This window comes from Trachypithecus francoisi, unplaced genomic scaffold (assembly GCF_009764315.1).
Source record: "Trachypithecus francoisi isolate TF-2019V2 unplaced genomic scaffold, Tfra_2.0 Contig00057_ERROPOS647011, whole genome shotgun sequence".
Classification (NCBI taxonomy): Eukaryota; Metazoa; Chordata; class Mammalia; order Primates; family Cercopithecidae; genus Trachypithecus; species Trachypithecus francoisi.
In genome coordinates, this window is record NW_022680466.1 from 531,806 (window position 1) to 555,104 (window position 23,299).

At 40.1% G+C, this 23,299-nt stretch overlaps 1 protein-coding gene across 2 annotated transcripts in view; it reads right to left on the reverse strand.

Moving 5' to 3' along the window:
- The window catches only part of KANSL1 (KAT8 regulatory NSL complex subunit 1), a 155,708-nt gene that overhangs the window by 41,763 nt on the left and 90,646 nt on the right, over positions 1-23,299 (reverse strand). For both annotated transcript variants that reach the window (XM_033219889.1, XM_033219855.1), the window contains exon 3: positions 11,657-11,762. In XM_033219889.1, coding sequence (XP_033075780.1) covers positions 11,657-11,762 — 106 coding nt within the window. The remainder of the gene's footprint in view (positions 1-11,656; positions 11,763-23,299) is intronic.

A 23,299-nucleotide genomic window follows, 5' to 3' on the forward strand; every position in this document is an offset into this window, starting at 1 on the left:
TACTACTGCTGTAACAGCCTGTCTTGTTTCTCATGCCTGCAGGTGTATATATTTAAATGCTATTCAGCTTTAATATGAATGTTATTGATTTTCTTATAGAAACCTGAATCTTCCTGGAATAATTCAGCTCCCAAATCAAAATTGAAGTCAACAGGCAACACATTATTAACATGAAAATGTTGTCAAGAACATGAAGTATTCAGAGATCAAGAGCATAAACATCAGAAAGGGACTGTGGCTGGCCTGCATTCCCAGCCACACAAAAGGAAGCACTGGATATTCAGGAAGGATCTACTTAAGATCTTGGGAAATTTTGTAATCAAGCTAATATCCAAAAGCAGGTGTTTGGACGCAGCCTGCAACCTATCATCAATGCAAAGAGATTAAAATATTAATCCCAATCATAGTATTCCATTTGGAAAAAGAAAAACATAAACACACAAACACATGTAATTTCACCTAGCTCCTTAAATGCCGGCGCTCTCCCTTGAGACAAAATGAACACTTCCTATCCTGCAGTCTAAAAGGCTGCAAACACAGAGGGTAGAGAAACATTAACAAACACTTCAGAAATATTAAATCCGCATAATAATTTCAGCTTCATTATTACTACTGCAGTGGTTTACATCATTAGTGTTTTTAGAAAACTAAAGCATGACTCAGATATCTGCTATCCAATAAGCAACTGCAAAAAGGATAAAAGAACTTAAGACTCTCCTACCTAGGAAATAGGGATTATCATTGAAACTTCCATTTTAATTTTATTTGATGTTCAGATGAACTCAGGGTTTATGCATCCCACAGCCAGAAAGAAAAGAGTAGAAAAGCTAAAGTGGTAGACAGAGTGCCTCTGTAATCCCCTCCTCTCCAAAGCAGGGCCCTAGGGGATTATCTTTTGGCGTAATCTTACAGTTAAAGGTAGCAAGGAGGGTTGCTGAATTGTTTTACCCCGATTGAAACGGCCAGGTGTACAGCATAAAATTACTAACACAGCAATGGGATTCAAATTTGTTATTCACATAAAGCAGGCATCTCATTCATTACTCCACTCTCTGGGCCAGATCAAGTGTAACAAAGATGCCTTGAATGAAAAGCTAAGACTAAATAGTTTTTATGGGAGTGGTTTTTTCTAGGGTCTAAGAACCAGTGTCTACTAGATTTGTTTTACCAAAAAGTAGAGAGGGTTAAAGGGTAAAAACAGAGAGTCACACACTTAAAAACAAACAAGGAAATTAAACACTACCTGCAAATATGTATGTATTTTTACTTTATTCAATTAATGCCATGTCACACCTGCTTGCAATGTCATTTTTTAAATGCATCGCATTTGTTTGGTTAGAAAAGTCAATAGTTCAGTTTTGGTTAGTTATTCCCTTCCTGATAAACATTAAAATGGAAAGAAAATGCTAACTGGGTGACAGGAATTTAACTTTTATTCCTGGTTTAAAATAGTTTTTGACTTTGTATGACTGATTTCATGTCTCAAGCCCACCCAGCCCCCATTTAAATGATACTGAGCATAGTTTTGCTTAAATTCACCAAAATACTGCTGGCCTATAAATAGTATACTAGCCATTTCCATTAGCTAGCACCATGGCCATAAAATTGTACTAAACAAGGAGTGGAAAGTTCTGAAAATTCCATTTTCACCAAGTTATTGCCGAGGCTTTAATTTCTGCATATGTGGGGCTATGTGCCTCACTTCCCTGCTTCTACAGGTTGAGGATAAAAGAAAATCTATACAATTACATGAGAACAATTTTGAACTCATTTTTAAGTTTTGATTATCATAATGCTGTTACAAATCCAATGGTTCCTAAACCTAAGATTTATGTTTACCAACACATGAAAATACCTACCTAGAATTTAAAGAAATACAGCAAATGCAAAAACGCATCTTAAATTCTTATTGTTCAACTTATTTATCCATAGTCCAATTTACTGTAAAAGACCTAACCTGTCAGTGTTTTCTAACACCGTGGGTCAAATATTTCTCGGTCAATATCTATCCCTTTACCTTCTACCCCAAAACCCTTGTCAGGCCAATGAACCACTCACTGTCCCCAGTGACTGCAAACTTCAAAGAAGGGAAGAGTATCCCTGCTTAAACCAATGGAATGAAGATGTATCTTGGACTATGTAAAAAGAAACAGCAATAGCTTACATTTTTAGCATGCCTTTCTTCTGAGAAAGCATTAGCTCTTCACTTAATAGTACACTTGTTTTTCTCATCACTTCTGTAAAGTAGGATGAGTAAGGAAAGGGTAAAGGAGCAGGATCATTTTACAAACAGAAACTAACACACAAATAATGTGTTACTTGTCAATTGCCACAGAAGCAATGCTTTTGCTAAACAAAACCCTCCTGTTTTTTTTTTTTTTTTTGAGGCGGAGTCTCGCTCTGTCGCCCGGACTGGAGTGCAGTGGCCAGATCTCAGCTCACTGCAAGCTCTGCCTCCCGGGTTTACGCCATTCTCCTGCCTCAGCCTCCCGAGTAGCTGGGACTACAGGCGCCCGCCACCTCGCCCAGCTAGTTTTTTTTGTATTTTTAGTAGAGACGGGGTTTCACCGTGTTAGCCAGGATGGTCTTGATCTCCTGACCTCGTGATCCGCCCATCTCGGCCTCCCAAAGTGCTGGGATTACAGGCTTGAGCCACCGCGCCCGGCCAACAAAACCCTCCTTAACTTCAAATCTAGTATTTTAAAAAATATTTACCCAAGAAGGAGATTTTTAAAAATATATACATGTGTCTGCTCATAGGTGCAAAAAAATACAGGAAAGATAATCCAAAACGTACTGAAATTGCTAACCTACAGGAGGCTGAATGAGAAAAGGATATAAAGAGAGAATGTATAACTTTTAGAACCACAGTAATGTTTCACATACAAAAATAAAAATTAACAGTGGGGGAAACAGGGAAGGCTAGAATTGGAATATTGTAGTAACAAACGAACCTAACTGTATGACAAAACAACCATAATGAAAAATTTGGTGGAAGGAAATAACCTATGTAACTTCAGAAAACTGTATTTTGAATGCGTAACAGTTAACATACTGCCCAAAAATACTGTACTCTAGTCAGTAAATGTGTTTTTCACAGGGGTATTAGATGACAATTGTGAGACTATATGGGTACTAGGATTAAACCAGCATCAATAAGGAAGAGGGGAAGGCTGCTGTGTTGAACTGGTATGAACTTATGGTTTTCAATATATATATACAGGCAAGTAGATACAGAAATATAGATGTGTGTGTATGCATGTGTGAGCATAGATACACGTTTCCTTGCTTTGCCTTTTGAGTCATCCTAGAAGCAGTGACACGAAGTATCAATGAGCACCACTAGTACTCAGATTTTAGTTTATAATAAAAGGAACCTGAGCTGGAGTAGGCAAAATACGAGTAACCTGGAACATCTGGTAGCAGAAAGTATTTCAAAATATAAGCAGTACATGCTAAAAGGACACAGGAGCCAATCTGAAAGAGCAACCAGTACCCAAAATTGAGATAACTGGAGCGACTGTATAACAGTAATAGGTTATAATCCATTAAATAAAATTAATATCCATGGGTGCATCCTGATATTAACAACTGAGTGAATGAATGAGTAAATAAGTGAGGGGGAAAGACACCTCTTCCAAACAGAATTCCATTTAATACAGGTAGGAAATAGAACAATCACCCTTCAGTAAACAACACAGCAATAACTGCTGTAGGAAAAAGTCATCAGTGAACAATAAAATTATGGGTGAAAATATAATGAGCAACAGAATATTTACATAGTGTCTCCCTATAAGGCAGTCATTTATTCCAGCCGGGGCAAAATGGCAAAACCCTGTCACTACAAAAAACATAAAAATTTGCCATAGTGGCACATGCCTGTGATCCCAGTTACTTGGGAGGCTGAGAGATGGGAGGACAGCTGAGCCAGGGCGGTGAAGGCTGGAGTGGTCACCATGACATTGCACTCCAGCCTGGGTGACAGAGTAAGACCCTATCTCTAAATAAATAAATCTAATTGTCGTTTATTACAAAGGGAAAAACGCTGATTTTACAGAGGAGAAACCTGTCAGGCACCACCTTAACCAAGGGAACAAACTTATCATCACTATTAGAAACACAAGTCAACATCATGAACCCTCTGTAGTGTAGTGAAGAGGACAGTGTCTTCTGTGGCATTCCTGTAAAACAATGCGTAACCTCTAGTAATGAGAAAACACCAAAATACACTTATTTGTGGAACGCTATACAAAATAACTGACCAGAAATTCTGTATCCAAGTAACGGAAGACAAAAACTGAGAACTCTCACATACTGAAGGACACTTAGAGACGCAAAAACTAAAAGCAATGACAGATTCTGGACAACAGAAAGGACATTAATAAGAAAACTAATAATACAGAAATTCAAATAAAGTATGTCTATGACTGCATAAATTCAATGTTAATGTCAATTTTGTGGTTCTGATAATTAACGATTATTGTGGCAAGATGTGTTAACATTAGGGAAAGCTAGGTGAAAATTATATGGAGACTCTGTACTACTATTTGAACATACACATACTCTCTCTTTCTTTCTGACACAATCTCGCTCTGTTGACCAGGCTGGAGTGCAGTGGCACGATCTTGGCTCACTGCAACCTCCGCCTCCTGGGTTCAAGTGATTCCTGTGCCTCAGCCTCCTGAGTAGCTGGGATTACAGGCACACACCACCACACCTGGCTAATTTTTGTATTTTTAGTAGAGACAGGGTTTCACCATGTTGGCCAGGCTGGTCTCAAACTTCTGGCCTCAGGTGATCCGCCTGCCTCTGCCTCCCAAAGTGCTGGGATTTTAGGTCACCGTGCCCAGCCTAAAATCGTATTTTAAAAGAATGAAGAAAAAATATATCTAGCATTAAAAAAACAAACTTCATTCATATGTAAATCTGTACAGTCTACAGGTTCCTATCAGTTACAGGATAAAGTACTCAAGATAAATAGAGAATCCATTCTGAAATGGCCAAAACATCCAACACTCCATCACAGAAAAGTATTTGCAGTTCCCTGATAATGCCAGGCTCTTTCAAGTCTATGTTGCATTACACATTACTCCCTGCTGGAACTCACTCCCTACACCATCCTTCAGCAAGTCCGTAAGACTCAGAAACAAGTACATCATTCCCTAGGAAGCTACCTTTGCTGATTCCCTCCAGCACTCCCATTATATGCTTGTTGGACGAACAAGAAGCACTCAAGAAAAGACAAGACACCTGGTTCTACTTAGAGTTTTTCAGACATAAAGTGCAGTCTGGAACAATAACAACGAGTTTATACTAACTTTCATTATCTATCAAACATTGTTAAAAGCAAATTATACATTTTAACTTTGTAAGAAGGCTGGAAATCAGGTAGTGGGTGGAGAGTGGGACTCCTCCAATTTGGTTCTTGTTTTTAAAAATTGTTTTGGCTATTGGCCAGGTGCAGTGGCTCACGCCTGTAATCCCAGCACTCTGGAAGGCCGAGGCAGGCAGATCACTTGAGGTCAGGAGTTCAAGACCAGCCTGGCCAACATGGTGAAATCCCATCTCTACTAAAAATACAAAAACTAGCTGGGTGTGGTGGCACATGCCTGTAATCCCAGCTACTCGGGAGGCTGAGGCAGAAGAATCACTTGAACCCAGGAGGTGGAGGTTGCAGTGAGTGAGCCCAGATTACACCACAGCACTCCAGCCTGAGTGACACGGTGAGACTTTATCTCCAAAAAAAAAAAAAAATTGTTTTGGCTATTGAAAGTACTTTATGTTTCCATACATATTTGAAAATCAATGTTCAACTGTTACCAAAAACAGCACAACATAAACCAAAAAATCTTGCTGGGATTTTTCACTGGGTTTGCATTGAATCTGTGTGTCTAACATTGACTCTTCGAACACACAACTATAGCATACATCTCCATTCACTTATGTAATCTTTTTCAGGAGTTTTATGGTTTCAGCGATAAAGTCATTAATGTCTTTTGTTAGATTTATTCCTAAGTATTTTATGTTTCTTGATGCTACTGCAAATGGAACTGTTTCTCCGGGTCATTTTTCAATTGTTTGCCCTAATACATAAAGACAGAATTGACTTTTATATATTGACCCTGTACATGGAGACCTTGGCTAAATTTATAATTCTCATAGGTTTAGGCAATTCCATGGGGTTTCTATGTATCGTATCTTCAAATACAGGCAGCTTGGCCCTATCTTTTCCAATTTCCACGCCTTTCATTGCTTTTTTCTTGCTGTATTGCATTAGCCAAGACAGAGTACAATGTTTTTGCTTGTTTGAGGCAGGTTCTCACTCTGTCGCCCAGGCTCAAGTGATCTCAGCTCAGTGCAACCTCCACTACCTGGGCTCAAGAGCAATTCTCCCACCTCAGCTTCCAGACTAATCAGGAGTACAGGTGCGCGCCCCCACACAAGGCTCATTTTTGTATCTTTTGTAGAGATGTGGTTTTGTCATGTTGCCTGAACTGGTCTGGAACTCCGAGGCTCAAATGATCTGCCCACCTTGGCCTCCCAGAGTGCTGGGATTATAGGTGTGAGCCACTGTGCCCAGCCTACAATGTTTTAAGGATGCATTTTTTTCGTAATTGTAGGCCAACAAAAAAAGCACTTTCACCAAGTAGTGTGAGTTAGTTAGGCACTGTTTGTTTTTTCCTAATTTTTAAACAGCATCACAGCTCAGGAATCAGGTTGTCTTCACCTTTTGATTTTCACTATTTTGACTACAAAGTTGTGATTCTCATGGCTATTAGTCTCAAAGATTCGTGATTTATTTATTTATTTATTTTTGAGACAGAGTCTCACTCTGTTGCCCAGGCTGCAGTGCAGGGCCATGATCTCGGCTCACTGCAACCTCTGTCTCCTGAGTTCAAGAGATTCTCTTGCTTCAGCCTCCTGAGTAGCTGGGATTACAGGCGTCTGCCACCACACCTGGATAATCTTTGTATTTTTAGTAGAGACTGGGTTTCCCCATGTTGGCCAGACTGGGGAAACTTCTGAAACTTCTGACCTCAGGTGATCCACCCACCTTGGCCTCCTAAAGTGCTAGGATTATAGGCGTGAGCCACCGTGCTTGGTCTAAAGTTTCATATATTTCTAAACTGACTTTTTAAATTCAAAAATCCAGCCATCAAGTTCCTCAACTTTTTCCATCTTATTTTTTCCCCTTTTTCCTCAGGACTAGAATATTCTCCTGTTTATTCATATGTATAATAATTTTCTATTGTATACAATGTATGCAATACATTATAGAGACTCTGAATTTCCTAAAGAATGTTTGCAGTCTATTTTGGTTCCCTCCTTAATCCTATGGTGAAAGCCTTAGTCCTGGGAAACATTCTTTAACTCTTTTAAGTGTGAGCTTTTATTGGTTTCAATCAAAGTCCTCTAGTTTTTGCCAAGTATAGTTGGAATTCAAACTCCAAATACTGCCTTCCCTGCATTAGGCAATGATGATCTTCTCTGCTCAGCTCTTTTAGCCTTCCAATTGTTGCTTTCCACTATGCCCTATAAAATCTTCCCTAATTGTGTGCAGTTCAGGGGTGAGCACAAAGATCTGAAAGGGGTTCAAATAGAGTGTGGGCCTATGCCCCTCCCCATGTTCCACAACTCCCTCTTTGCCACTACTCCCTCCTTCAATTTCTACCTACTTGGTAGCCGTAAACTCCATCCTCTAATAACGTACATGGCCATGAAGCAGTGACTACTGAATTCTAGAAGTTCCAGGGCACATGGACTGAGAATGCTCTCTTCTCTTCCTGGCAATACTTTGTCTGAAATTTTGCTGACAAATTGTTGAGTAATTTACCTAGTAATATGTACAGGTTTCAAGTCTGTCCTTCCTTGCTCATTACTTTTTCTTAAGCAGGGGAAAGCAGGCTTCTATTTATTGAAGAGAAAGAATGAGAAGGTGGGGAAGATAAAAGGCATGTTTCAGAACACCAGAGAACAACTCAACCGCTTTTTACATTCTCTCTTTCCAAGGGCACACCCTCTTTGTTCAAAAGGAGTCTTAAATTTCACAGAAGCATTTATCTGTACACACATGACTTATCAGCAGCTACCAAGCTAGAGGCCCGTAAGTTTTCTCTCCCTCAGCTAGCCTTACACCTTTAAAACTGCTTTTGAGTCAGAAATAAGAAGGGGTTAAAAAAAAAAAAAAAAAAAAGAGGCATTTTTCTAGGCATTCCTCCTTAGGTCTTCCCTTCCTCTAACCCACTGCTCTGTGGTATAAAAACAGTACCTCCACTTCCCCAACCCAGAAAATATTCCTTGATTTGCTCCATGACTCAAAAAAGGTTCACCCATGCATTCAGTCTCCAGTTCTGTTGCTCATAGGTTGGGTTCTTTTAGAACAACTTAGTTCAATAATATCTGTACTGTATTCAAGACCCAAGCAGATACATACTGGTTGTCAATAAACAATCATCCTGTTTGGAAATAAAGCAAAAAGACTATGTATTCTTGCAGTGTAGCACTGGGACATTACCTAACAAGCCCACCTAGGAATCATCTGACTCTCCATAAATTATTTAACTTTGTTTTACCTACTATCTATAATTGATTAGGGCCCAGAAGTCTTACTGGATGTTTATTTTAGAACGCTGACAAGTTAAAGCTGGTGTGCATCTTGTTGAAAACAATGTCCAAAATTACAGCTTTATTGTTCATTAACAACTTTTGTATGCTACTGAGTAATCATATTCCTGCATTCTTCCTTTTTATCTGGTATTAAAATACTGTTAACAGTTTGGTCACCATCATGATTCCCTCATTATTCACTAAATCACTATATATTTAGGAATTATGTCTAGGCTGGTGCAGTGGTTCACGCCTGTAATCCCAGCACTTTTGGAGGCCAAGGCCAGCAGACTGCTTGTTCTCAGGAGTTTGAGATCAGCCTGGGCAACATGCTAAAACCCCATATCTACAAAAAAATACAAATATTAGCCGGACATGGTGGCGCGTGCCTGTAGTCCCAGCTACTTTGGAAGCAGAGGTGGGAGGACCGCTTGAACCTGGGAGGTAGAGGCTGCAGTGAGCCAAGGTCACGCCACTGCACTCCAGCCTGGGTGACAGAGTAAGACCCCGTCAAGAATGAATGAACGAACGCACGAGAAAAAGAGATGAGAGACGGGGGGGGGGGGGGGGGGGGAGGGAGGGGGCGGGGGCTGGGGAAGGAGGGGGGAGGGGGAGGGAGGGGGAGGGGGAGGGGGAGGGGGAGGGGGAGGGGGAGGGGGAGGGGGAGGGGGGAGGGATTCTAAAGATACTGATTTTTTTTTAAATTCCAGCTGAGTTTCAGAAATGAGAATACAAAAATTAAACATAATAGAAAATATCTCTGACATTATTATTTTTAAACCACAAGTCTTCAAATATATTTCTGGGTAATAAACAAGTGCAGTCCAGGAGTTTGAGGCTGTAGTGAGCTATATTGTGCTACTGCACTCCAGCCTGGGTGACAGAGCAAGAGCCTGTCTTAACCAAAATAAATAAATAAATAAATAAATAAATAAACAAACAAACAAACAAACAAACACACCTACCTCCATTTGGGGAAAAATTTAACAAAATGGAACACAGGCTGGTTACATGTGGGTATGAAAATTTACAGTGGTCCTCTGTCCCGAGTAACCTAATTTGTTTGTTTATTTTAAGCAAAGCTGAGAAAAGTCGCTTTCCTAAAATTTAAAACAAAACAAAACCAAAAAAACCTGGAGAACAAACAAGCAAAGTTAAATACTGTCTTCTTATACAGAAAAACTTTGCCTGGCAATTGACATAGGCACAGCTTTGCAAATATTTGGCATTTTAAAAATTTAAGTCACTTAATAGCTTTAAGAAACATATGCTCTGCAGCCCATTCTACTAATAATAAACAATGGAAATGTACTGTCCCTGCCCCGCCCAGCCCCTGTCTTCTCTAACACTTTCTGAACGCTTTTCGGAAAGCATGGATATATTCATAAAGGGTAGATAATTGACAAAAACAGGGACGGGGTAATCTCTCCTTGACAAAAAAGTGACAGTGTATACTTAGTTGTTTTCATTATTTATTTTACTCAATCCAAAAAGCATTCTATTGCACAACGTAAACACTAGTATGGCCAACACAAAGGGAAAGATGGTCTTGACCTTCAAGAACCTTACAATTTAATACACACACAGGAATCTTACTATTTAACACACAAGCAAATAAATGAAGGGTAGGGAAAGGAACAAGCTCCCGAAGAGAGTGTGTGTACAAGTGAATCTGTAAAACTATCTCACAATCACTGTGGATTTTTTAAGATAACGAGAATCAGTAACACAATGAGGGACTGTTATGCCCTGTCCTTCAGAAGTGCTGAGGTGAGAGAAACATGACTATAGGGAAATTACTCAACAAAGTTTGGAGTCCTTAAATTCTATATACAAATATATAAGTACCTACATAGAACTTACTCCCCTATCACATATGCCTCATGTTTCACGTTTCCTGTACTCATACCACCAATTTATCTGTTTTCTTTCTCACTTAACAATTTTTACCCTGAATAGACCATTCACTAAAAGTTTTATGAATAACTTAAAAAAATTCTGTAAACAGCATGCCATGAACTTATATTATAGACTTATATAGTGGCAAAAGTTGGCTTTCTGCTCTTTAATTTATTCAAAACTACTTTCCAGTTAAGAACTATCAATCTTCTGGTGTCTTCACATTTATCTCTAGAAACAGTGGCTGGCTTTCAAAACTAGGTGAGAGATCTTTCCAAGATCTAAACATCTCCAATATCTGCCTCAGAGAAAATTTAGTTTCCACCACATCATGAGTTCCTCCTAACAATGATTAAAATAAATAAAAGAACTATAAGATTGGTTTATTTGCAGATACAAGAACAGCTTGCTTAACTCACCATTTAAAAAGCCAGCACTTCATACTAGCCTTATTATCTGAAGCATAATCAAAATAATAAACTACTGTTGTGGAACTTTGGAATTTCTAATTAAGTTATGGAGACTTAAATCAAGAAATATGAATATTCATAAAACCCAGTAACCTTTTAGGCAAAGTAAAAAAGTGAAAGAAATAAACAAATGCTCTTGGAATTCAGAAAGAAAATTAACTATGGTATTGAGAGAAACCAAGAAAGAGAAGGAATCAAAGAGCAGAGAGCTAGGATACAGAAGGAAACAGAAAATGACAGCTTAATGCTCATTACAGAATAAGAGAGTCACCCATAGAAACCATTTTCAGTGTTCTTGTGAATTTAACCTCTAGTCTAACCTTTTAATGAAAAGGCTACAATATATTAGAGTGGCCCAGAAAGGTGACCTTATGTCTCAGGTGTCAGAGCCACACCCAGGTCTCCTGATTCCCAATGATACTCCCTAATGCCTTACTTGCTCTGGCTGTAGTGTCTTGAGAGTTGGAGCTGCTTTTAATCCTATTGGTCAGCTACACAGCTGCAAGAGGGGCCCTAGGTTACCTATTCAGGAATTCAGATCTTAAAATGCCATTAAGTGATAAAAGTAGATACAGTTCCCCTCCTTCGGCCAATGCAAGGATCCTAGTTACAGAGAAGAAATGGTGTGCCAAAACAACACCCTTAATTCTTACGCATTTCACCCTTTCTATCTTTTATACTTACCAATTTATCAGTCCCATGATCTGTCTTCACCTCAGAACTAAGTGGAAGAAATAAGTCTGTTGTATGCTCTGGGGGAGGTACCTCCCCAAGAACTATCAACCCCTGCAGGATAGAGAGGAGAAAAATAACGTAAGTGAGCAGTATAAATTTCAAATTTAATTTAGGAGTTAGTCTCAAAAGGACTGCTGGTGTACTAGAGGCTCCCCTCTTCCTTATCTTACGGTTCAGAAACAAACTACACCGGCAGCAGCTTTGTTTTCCCAAAGAGTTATTTCAACAAGAAGCAGATCCAGGCTTCCCTCTCTGCCACTTGACTGCTCTGACCTATATGGCTCATCAGCCGTTTAGCATATTTATTCATATCTTTCAGATCTGAACTCTTCACCAGATTATGGCATTTTATACCATATTACTAGACTCCACTAGATTAACAGCAGCAATGTAGTTTTTCTTTCTTTTTTTTTTTTTTTTTGAGACGGAGTCTTGCTCTTTCGCCCGGGCTGGAGTGCAGTGGCCGGATCTCAGCTCACTGCAAGCTCCGCCTCCCGGGTTTTACGCCATTCTCCTGCCTCAGCCTCCGGAGTAGCTGGGACTACAGGCGCCCGCCACCTCGCCCGGCTAGTTTTTTGTATTTTTAGTAGAGACGGGGTTTCACCCTGTTAGCCAGGATGGTCTCGATCTCCTGACCTCGTGATCCGCCCGTCTCGGCCTCCCAAAGTGCTGGGATTACAGGCTTGAGCCACCGCGCCCGGCCAGCAATGTAGTTTTTCTAGCCAACAAATGCAGTTTATGAATTACTAAGCTGAAAATGCTACTATTCTTAATTATGTACTCCACCAACTATACCTGCACAAACAAAACTCAATGAAACAAATGTGGAACAGTCCCCTGCAAGTTATCAGAAACCAAGAGCTTTCTTAAAAGCTGGCCCAAAGGCACCTATTTTTCATAGGCATAAATATTACTTCAGATTAAGTTCCTGCTTGACAATTTCAAATTCAGACCTTTGAAATTCATTCCAAGAAACAATTTACATAAAAAGAAATTAAAAATGAACCCACAAGTTCTCCCCACAGTAAGTATAATGAGCCAGGATGGGTAAAGGCAGAAGTTATCTTATTACGAAAAAAAAAATACTACACACGAATCCCACCACGGATACAAGAAGAGGTGACAAAAATAAGGCTATGACACTATATAACCGAAAGACTGGGATGCAAGCGATCAGGGTTCCCAAACTCTTTCTCTGGTCTAAAAAAGAGAGATCTAACTAGATTAAGAAGCTCTTAATGGAAATTTTGCATCAGAATCACCTGGTGAACCTTATCAAACTATACTGGCTTAGGTCCAGCATCTACTCAGTACCTCTGGGTGTGGGGCCAGGTAGTCTACCTTTTCATGGGGGAAGAGTGCAGGAGGGGGGCAGGGCATGGTGGGTACATGGAGGTGGGTGTGGGTGTCTCTGTCTGTGTCTCCCTCTCTCTCTCTCTTCCTCGCTATGTTACCCAGCCTGATCTGAAACTCCTAGGCTCAAGCAATCCTCCCACTTCAGCCTCTGGAGTAGCTGGGATTACAGGTGCCTACCACCATGCCCAGAGCTGGATATTCTACTATTCTTTAAAAGCTCCCCTGGTAAGTCCTAAACTTGTGAAGTTGAAAAACACCAGACTTGATTAGTTTGGGCTCAAAGAACATCCTAAAGTATAGATTTAGGGGACTAGAGATTGTGACTAAATTAGTCTGAGCTCTCTAGGCCATACAACACACTCTTACGGGCCACTAAACCAGATGATCCATCCCTGGGGTCCTTGTAACTAAAAAACCAATATGAAATACGAGCTGCAGAAAAGGGGGGAAAACATTAAGAAAGAAAAAAAAAATTTATTTCAGTTTTTTTTTTTTTAGACGGAGTTTTGCTCTTGTTGCCCAGGCTAGAGTGCAATAGCGCAGTCTTTGGCTCACTGCAACCTCTACCTCCCAGGTTCAGGCAATTCTCCTGCCTCAGCCTCCTGAGTAACTGGGATTACAGGCATGTACTACCATGCCCGGCTAATTTTGTATTTTTAGTAGAGACGGGGTTTCTCTATGTCGAGGCTGGTCTCGAACTCCTGACCTCAGGTGATCCGCCCACCTCGGCCTCCCAAAGTGCTGGGATTACAGACGTGAGCCATCGCACCTGGACTTATTTCAGTTTTTTAAGAAGAAATATGTCTCTTTTTCTCTTGAAAGCAAAAGAAGCACTGCCTACCTATTCTGGAATATGACTACACTTAGCCTATATCAAAAATGAATTGGAGAGGCCCGGCATGGTGGCTCACACCTGTAATTTCAGCACTTTGGGAGGCTGAGGTGGGTGGATCACATGAGGTCATCAGGAGTTCCCTGGCCAACATGGTGAAACCCCATCTCTACTAAAAATACAAAAATTGCCCAGGCGTCGTGGCACATGCCTGTAGTCCCAGCTACTCGGGAGGCTGAAGAAGGAGAATCGCTTGAACTCAGGAGGCAGAGGTCGCAGTGAGTCGAGATCACACCACTGCTCTCCAGCCTGGGCGACAGACCAAGGCTCTATCTCCAACAACAACAACAAAAATGAATTGGAGGCTGGATATGGTAGCTCACACCTGTAATCCTAGCACTTTGGGAGGCTGAGGTCAGGAGTGGGAGACCAGCCTGGCCAAAACAGTGAAACCCCGTCTCCAGCAAAAATACAAAAAATTAGCCAGGCGTGGTGGCGAGCCCCTGTAATCCCAGCTACTTGGGAGGCTGAGGCAGGAGAATCGCTTGAACCTGGGAGGCACAGACTGCAGTGAGCCAAGACTGCGCCATTGCACTCCAGTCTGGGCAATAAGAGTGAAACTCCAACTCAAAATTTAAAAAATTAAAAAAAAAAAAAAAGAACTGGAGTCTCCTCAGAAAGAAGAGAAAGGTCATTAACTAGTAAGCAAGAAACATTTACCCTAGCCTTTAAAATGAGGTTTCTCTGGTTAAAAGAACTTCTGCTTCAAAACACTTTCTTCCCTAAACAAAAGCATAAAATACACCTTGCAAACTTTATCACGTCCAAGTAAAAACTATTTGCAAAAGACAGCTATCTTGTACATCATTGCCTTCTAAAAACGTTGTATTCAACAGATACTCCCTGCTTAAGGGCCCAAACTGCCTTCCTGCTTCCTGTATAAAGCAAGTCAAAAATCATTTTAGTATTCAAATTTTCCCATAACCGGTTCCTAACTTTTTATAAGATCGATTTCCAACTACTTTCCCCGAATATCTCTGTTAGTGTTATACCAATTGCATCATCTCCTAGACAAATGTTTCAATGTATGTGAAGCTGTTGCTGCTGCTGGAGGTAGGGGTTATTAAAGGTTAAAAAAAAACCTGAATTAACGGTTAAAACATGAGCTGTTCATCTTTATTCATACTGATTTTTATATTTTATCAGTCCAAATTGCCGTTCATCCTTCCAAAGAGATTTTCAACAAGTCCCACCTCCTTCCAATATTTCCTTCTTTGTTGAGACAGGGTCAAGCTCTGTCACCCAGGCTGGAGTGCAGTGGCATGGTCACAAATCACTGTAATCTCCCCCTCCCGGGATCAAGTGATCCTCCCACCTCAACCCCATAAATAGCTGGGATAACAGGTGTATGCCACCATATCCAGCTAATTTCTGTATTTTTTTTTTTTGGTAGAGATGAGGTTTCACCAAGTTGCTCAGGCTGGTCTCGAACTCTTGGACTCAAGTAATGCACTTGCCTCGAACTCCCAAAGTGCTGGGATAATAGGTGCAAGCCACCACACCCAGCTAATTATTCTATTTTTTGGTAGAGATGGAATTTCACCATGTTGCCCAGGCTCATCTCAAACTCCTGGACTCAAGCAATCCACCTGCCTCAGCCCTTCAAAGTGCTGGAATTACATGTGCAAGCCGTTGCACCCAGCCTTTAATTTTTTTTTTTTTTTTTTTTTGAGACGGAGTCTCGCTCTGTCACCCGGGCTGGAGTGCAGTGGCCGGATCTCAGCTCACTGCAAGCTCCGCCTCCCGGGTTTACGCCATTCTCTCGCCTCAGCCTCCCGAGTAGCTGGGACTACAGGCGCCCGCCATCTCGCCCGGCTAATTTTTTGTATTTTTTTAGTACAGACGGGGTTTCACCGTGTTAGCCAGGATGGTCTCGATCTCCTGACCTCGTGATCCGCCCGTCTCGGCCTCCCAAAGTGCTGGGATTACAGGCTTGAGCCACCGCGCCCGGCCTAATTGTTAAACTTATGTTAGTTTCTTGAAGATGTGGACAAAATACAAATATATTTAAATGCCCCATGTCTCCTAGCAGAGTCATACACCAAGAAAATAAATGCATTGCAAATATTTGTGGAGTTGTATAAATTTTTTTCTAACAGGAAAATATTAAGTTTATAATAATTATAGCCAGAAGATAAATAAATCCAACAATTAGATATAAAATTACTCCTTCAATTTTTTTCAGTTATATGAAAGGATACAGTATTTTCCAAAGGGAAGAATTTTTCCTTAAACTACAGAATAATTTTGAAATACAACCCTCAGAGAGACGATGAAGACACCTTCTCCTAAAAGAGCATAATAAAACTTAGTAGGAACCATCTATTCATCGACATCATTTTATAGACCCACAGAGGATGTAGGTCAAAGCTTATGTCTCTACAGGCCAACACATGGCAGAACTGGGGCAAAAGTCTGGATCTAAGTAATACTTCATTTCTTTTCTGTTCATTTAAATCAGTCATTTATCCACTCATCAGCATTTGTTAGGTGCTAAGGATACAAGAAAAAATGAGAGACCTATCCCTCTCCCCTAACCCATCCTTCAAAGTGCTTATTACATTCTAATACTGGGGGCAAAGAAAAACAATGTAAATAGATAAATGTTATATACTGTATTAGAAGGTATTAAATGCTAAAGAGAACAAAATACAGGATAGTGAGGGGATTAAGAAGTGGAAACGGTGAAGGAGGTCGTGACGGCTCATGCCTATAATTCCAGCACTTTAGGAAGCCAATGCAGGAGGATTACTTGAGGCCAGGAGTTCAGGACCAGCCTGGGCAACATGGCAAAACCCTATCTCCAAACACACACACAAAAATAATAAAAATTAGCCCGGTGTAATGTCACACCTGTAGTTCCAGATATTCAGGTGGATCACTTAAGCCCAGGAGAGAAAGAGAGATACAAGTGCAAGGGGGTACTACAGGCGCATGCCACCACGCCTGGCTAGTTTTTTATATTTTTAGTAGAGACGGGGTTTCACCATGTTGCCCAGGCTGGTTGCAAACTCTTGGGGCCAAGAGATCTACCCTCCCTGGCCTCCCGAAGTGCCGGGTTGCAGGCATGAGCCACTATGCCCTGCTTGAATGTTTACTTGAAGAAAGAATCAACCAGCTATGCCAATGTGCTTACAAGATAGGAGGGAAAATAGAGACACTGCCAAGGTTTCTAGCTTCCACAACCAGAAGAATGGAACTCCTCTTAATTTGTTCAGAGGACATCTGAATACACAGTAGTTTTAATTAAACCTATTTTTGAAAATATGTGCTCAAGTGTTACAATGATGCAACCAACAGTCATCCGTACACTGTCCACTGCCCCCAACATATGTAAGTTCACTATGGTGTTCAAAACCAAACACTGGATCCTCTAATTTAATACTGTACCTCATACTAAAAAGGATGAAAACAGCTAAAGAGGCTGAACAAATAAAAAGCATCCAAGTAGGTAAGAGTCATTCATGCAGGTAGCATCTATTGAGTGGCTACCATGTGCAAGGTAGTGTGAAAACACAGTAATAAAATAAAAACAGATTCTACCATAAGGAGTTTATGTTCATCTAGCTTTGGACAGGCAGACAAAGTATTACGACAGTACTGTAACAGAAGTTGAGAGAAGATGATGTCAAAGCAGAAAAGAACCTAACTGAAGAGACTGATGAAAGTGAGGCTTCACAGAGGAGGCCTACATAATTACTTAACCATCCCCCAAATATACTTAATATATTTTGAGCTATACTTATTCATTAATTATACACTCAATGACTTTGCCCTTTTCTGTATAAAATGTTTCATTATGCCACAATGACATTTATTTGGGATAAAGTTTACTCATGTTTAATAACCATGAAAAGAAAGGTTAGCATTAGCTGAGAAAACTTCATAACGTTCGACTCCACACCTCTCATGGCTCCCCCAACGTGGGCTTCCCTAACAATCCAGGTTTAAACTGGGTCAGTGTTGAATAGCTGTGGCATTAGCCTGGGGACAATGAACTTAGGGCCACTGTACTACGAAATAGCAACCTACAGAAGCTGAAGAAAAAGGTCAAGAGTCTCCTTTTCCTTCACCATGTCCCGAGCCAGAGCCAGGATCATGCTTAGACTGCACAGGCCTAGAAAACTCCAAGGCTGAAGCAAGCTTCTGCTTTACACAAGGACCAAAGGAATTGGAATGGGTCACAGTTACATGCAGCCTTAATACCTCCTAAATGACTCCTCTGTGGATGGATCCTCTCTTAACTGTATTTGCAATACAGCTAACAGGCAATTTCACATACTTCCTTACATCACTCTATCAGGTCAATCTTCCCTATGCATCTCAAGATAAAACCAGTGACCCCACCGCAGACCAGTTCCACAAGAATAACCCTGGGCTACCTGGAAAAGATAAGTTGTCTACAATGCTTTAAAAACCCTGTTAAGATGAGAACCTCAAGAGCTTTACGAAAATTTTGAAGAGAAAGGTGTTTTAAGCTTCTGCAGTTCCCATTCAGCTCTTTCCCTATTCAAAAGTTTCAATACTCTTCCACCTTCCATCCTCTTAACATTTCCATCCTCAGCTACAGCTGTGCAATCTCAAAGAGTAGTCAGAAGAGGGGATTTTAAAAAAACAACGTAAGAGTCAAGCTAGTGCTTCTGGGAGACCAAGGCAAGGAGGATCACTTGAGGTCAAGAGTTTGAGAACACCTGGATAACATAGCGAGACCCCATCCTTTTTAAAAAAAAAAAAAAAAAAAACAAACCTTTAATAATTAGCCAGGCATGGTGGGACTCGCCTATGGTCCCAGCTACTTGTACTTGCAAGGCTAAGGTAGAAGGATAGCTTGAGCCCAAGAGTTTCAGGTTACAGTGAACTATATGATCTGGCCACTGCACCTCAGCCTGGGCAACAGAGCAAGACCCTGCCTCTTAAAACCTGCTTAGTCCCTATTCTTTCCCCTTATTTATCAGGTGTGAAATTTCAATAAATATGTTTCAGTGAAATGATGAAAAGGACAAAACAGCAAAATATGTTAGGGAAAAAAAATGCTTTTGAATCAGATAAAAAGTCCTGAGTTTAAATTTAGCTCTGCCTTTTACAAGCTTCTGAAGATTTACTCTGATCATTAAACAAACATACATGAGTAAACCTTTAATTAGTATATACTCGAGGTACATATATTGTTTTCCTTTCCCCTTCTAAAGCATGGAAGAGTTTCTTTTTAAAAAACAAGCTGACAAACTATGAAAATTAAAAGAGCACAAAAGCATGGAGAAGAGTACAGAAGAGTTCCCAGAAATTGTATTCTTTCTCCAGAGAGTAACATTATTCCCAAAAGGGACTCTACTCCACAGCTTGGAAGGTAATACCTACCTTCTGACAGAACAGAAACTGGTGTCTGCATCCTAGAATCACCTAGCAGTAGTCACAAATACTTTTTTTTTTTTTGGTAATACGCCACTTAAATAAAATTAATGTTAACAAGCAACAAAGTAAATCCTTAAAAAGAAAAAGAAAAGCCCCACCATCCTTCCAATCTCCCACCGAAAGACAAATTACAACTCAACAGCCTATCACCAAGATTCAACCTATCACCTAGGTTCATCTCAAAAAAAAAAAAAAAAAAAAAAAAAAAAAGGCCTGTACAACCCAGGCAGCTCTGGCAAATCTTCGTGAAGCGTGGAAAACGTGAACACCAACCCACTTAACCAAAACAAATAGGAAAAAATTTCTGCCATTTCAGTAACTTAAAAAAAAAAACCTCAAGCACTTAAAGTGATTACTAACTTGAGCAACAGCTCTGCAGCCTGATACTCAAATCTCAGCTCTGCACTCACTTGGATGTGTAACAATGAACAAACTACTTGACTGACCTTCCATTGTTTATCTTGAAAATCATGAATGAGTGTAAAATGCTTAGCACAGTGCCTGATATATCACAAGTGCTCAAAAACTTCTGTTAATTACAGTGTTACACAAAGACTAAATGCATGTGAATATATCATTGGGGGAAAATTCCATGGCTTGTTAGAGCAAGTTGAATATTGTCTCTTCCAAATTTATGTTCACCCAGAACCTGTGAATAGTACCTTATTTGGAAAAAGGGTCTTTGCAGTTGTAATCAAGTTATGAGACCTTTAGTGTGGGCCTTAAATTCAATATGCCTGGTGTCCTCCTAACATGGAAATCTGGACACAGATGCAAAGAAAAAGACAGTCATGTGAAGATGGAGGCAGTAACTGGAGTGATGTAGCTATAGGCCAAGAACACCAAGGACTAGCACAACATCATAAACTGGAAAAAGACAAGGAAGGATTCTTCACTAGAGCCTCCAGAGAGAGCATGGCCCTGCTGACACCATGATTTCAGACTTCTGGCCTCCAGAACGGTAAGAGAACAAATTTCCGATTTAAGCCAATATCCGATTTGTGATAGTTTGTTACGACAGTCTAGGAAACTAATCCATTTGTTGAAAAATAAATGTATAAATACAACAGGTAACGCTGTGAGTTTTCTTGATGCATTACTTACTGAACTATCAACCCAGTGTTATTCTTCCTATCAGAACTCTGTAACAGACACCGCATATTTAGACTGCAAACAAAGAAGTAAAAGATTATCTATGATGTTGTATTTTACAGACCAAGAAACTGAAGCTCAGAAATGTTAAGTGACTTTTCTTCTCAAGGTTCATGTAAGCATCTGGTAGCAAAGTCACAACTCGAAGCAAAAATTTACCAAGTCCAAGTACGGTGCTTAATACAATTTGCTTTGAATGATGAAACTCTTGGATAATCAACATATATTCATGTGCCAAATAACATTATGGTCAATGACAGACCACATATACAATGATGGTCTTAACAACATTTTAACAGAGCTGAAGAATTCCTGTCATAGCACAAAGCACTACTCATGTGTTTGTGGTGATGCTGGTGTAAAGAAACCTACAGTGCTGCTATTAAAAGTATACCACATACAATTATGTACAGTAAGAATATAATAGTTGATAATAAAAAACTGTTACTGTTAAAAACACTTATTTCTTATAATAAAAAGTGTTATGTATTTACTATACTACACTTTTAATCGTCAGAGTGTACTTCTACTCATTAAAAAAAGTGAACTGTGAAACAGCCTCCGGCAGGTCCTTCTGTTGGCACTGTCACAGGCAATGAAAGCTCCATGTGTGTTGCTGGCCCTGAAGACCTAACAGTGGAACAAGATGTGAAGGTGGAAGACAGTAGTATCGACAAACCTGACCCTGTGTGGGCCTATGTTCATGTGTGTGTTTCTGTCTTAGTTTTTAGCAAAACAGTTTAAAAAATAAAACTTTTCATTTTAAAATGAAAACTTTTTAACGATAGAAAAAACCTTGTAGAATAAGGTGTGAAGAAGATATTTTTGTACAATGACAAGGTGTTTGTGTTTTAGGCTAAGTGTTATTACAAAAGACTCAAAAAGTTTTAAAAACTTAAAAGTTTATACAGCAAAAAGTTACAGTAAGCTAAGGTTAATTTATTACTGAAAAAAATCTTTAGAATAAATGTAGTGTAGCCTCGGTGTACAGTGTTTATAAAGTTTATAGTAATGTACAGTCATGTCCTAGGCCTTTCACATTCAGTCACCTTTCACCCACTGACTCACCCAGAGCAACTTGCAGTCCTGCAAGCTCCATTCATGGTTTGAGTGCCCTATACAGGTGTATCATTTTTATCTTTTCTAGTATATTTTTACTGTATTTTTTCTATGTTTAGATATGTTGAAATACATAAATCTTTACCACTAATTGCCTACAGTATTCAGTATAGTAGCATGATGTACTGGTTTATAGCCTAGAAGCAATAGGCTATACCATATTGTCTAAGTGTATAGTAGGTCATACCACCTCAGCTTGTATGTATGTATGTAAGTATGTATGTACGTACGTACGTACGTATGTGAGATGGAGACTCACTCTGCCTTGCCCAGGCTGGAGTGCAGTGTTGCGATCTCAGCTCACTGGACCCTCCATCTCCTGGATTCAAGTGATTCTCCTGTCTCAGCCTACCGAATAGCTGGGGTTACAGGCACCTGACACCACACCTGGCTAATTTTTTTTGTATTTTTAATAGAGACAGGGGTTTCACCATGTTAGCCAGGCTAGTCTCGAACTCCTGACCTCAGGTGATCCACCCATCTTGGCCTCCCACTCCTTGCCTCCCACAAAGTGCTGAGATTACAGGCATGAGCCACCGCGCCCAGCCCTCAGCTTATATTTAAGTGCACTCTATGATGTTCACACACCAATGAAATCACCTAACAACACATTTCTCAGTTTCCCTTTCATTAAGCAACGTGTGACGGTATACACAAAACTCCAGATTATTTTCCAGATATTTAGAAATACTTTTCAGATATTTTGAAAGTTTCTGAAAACTGCTCTGTCATTGCTTCTGAGTGATGAGCTGAAGAATAAAGCATGAAACAAATGAGGTGAGTATCTTCTTATACACAACTAGTGAGACTATAAACTGACCCTGCCAAAAACAAATGAGGTATCTTCTTCTTCTTCTTTTTTTTTTTTTTTCAGTCTTGCTCTGTCGCCCAGGCTGGAGGGCAGTGGCACGATCTCCACCACCTCCCAGATTAACGCCATTCTCCTGCCTCAGCCTCCCTAGAAGCTGGGACTACAGGCGCCTGCCACCACGTCCAGCTCATTTTTTTGTATTTTCAGTAGAGATGGGGTTTCACCGTGTTCGCCAGGATGGTCTCGATCTCCTGACTTCGTGATCTGCCCGCCTCGGCCTCTCACAGAGCTGGGATTACAGGCGTGAGCCACCGCGCTCAGCTGAGGTATCTTCTTATACACAACTAGTGAGACTATAAACTGACAACTAGTGAGACTATAAACTGACACTGCCAAAATACTTCTCTAAAGTATGCATTAAGAACATAAAAGAGCATTTATATCTTTGACTAACATAAAGATATCTGTCATGGCATACTTAATTTTAATCATAAGCGTAACTTAAAGTCAACAAGGAAAGGCAAAAGCATGCAGCCAATAAAAATGTTTTCCAAAAACCAACTGGGAAATATTCAGGGCACATACGTAACCTGACTGTGTTTGAACGAATTACTTACGTGCTAGGAAAATGTACCATAATGTTGGTAGTGAGATAATTTTGAGCTGTTGTGTTTTTTGATTTTGTTTTGGGGCGGGGGGGGTGTCTTTTATACTTCCGTGTAATTTCAAAATTTCCTGAGAATTGATACACAGTATTTCATCAGTTCTAAGAAGTACTTTCCCCACATGTCAACAACTTTTAAATCAAGATGCATTTTACAATTGCTGTTATGCCCTAGTTTAACT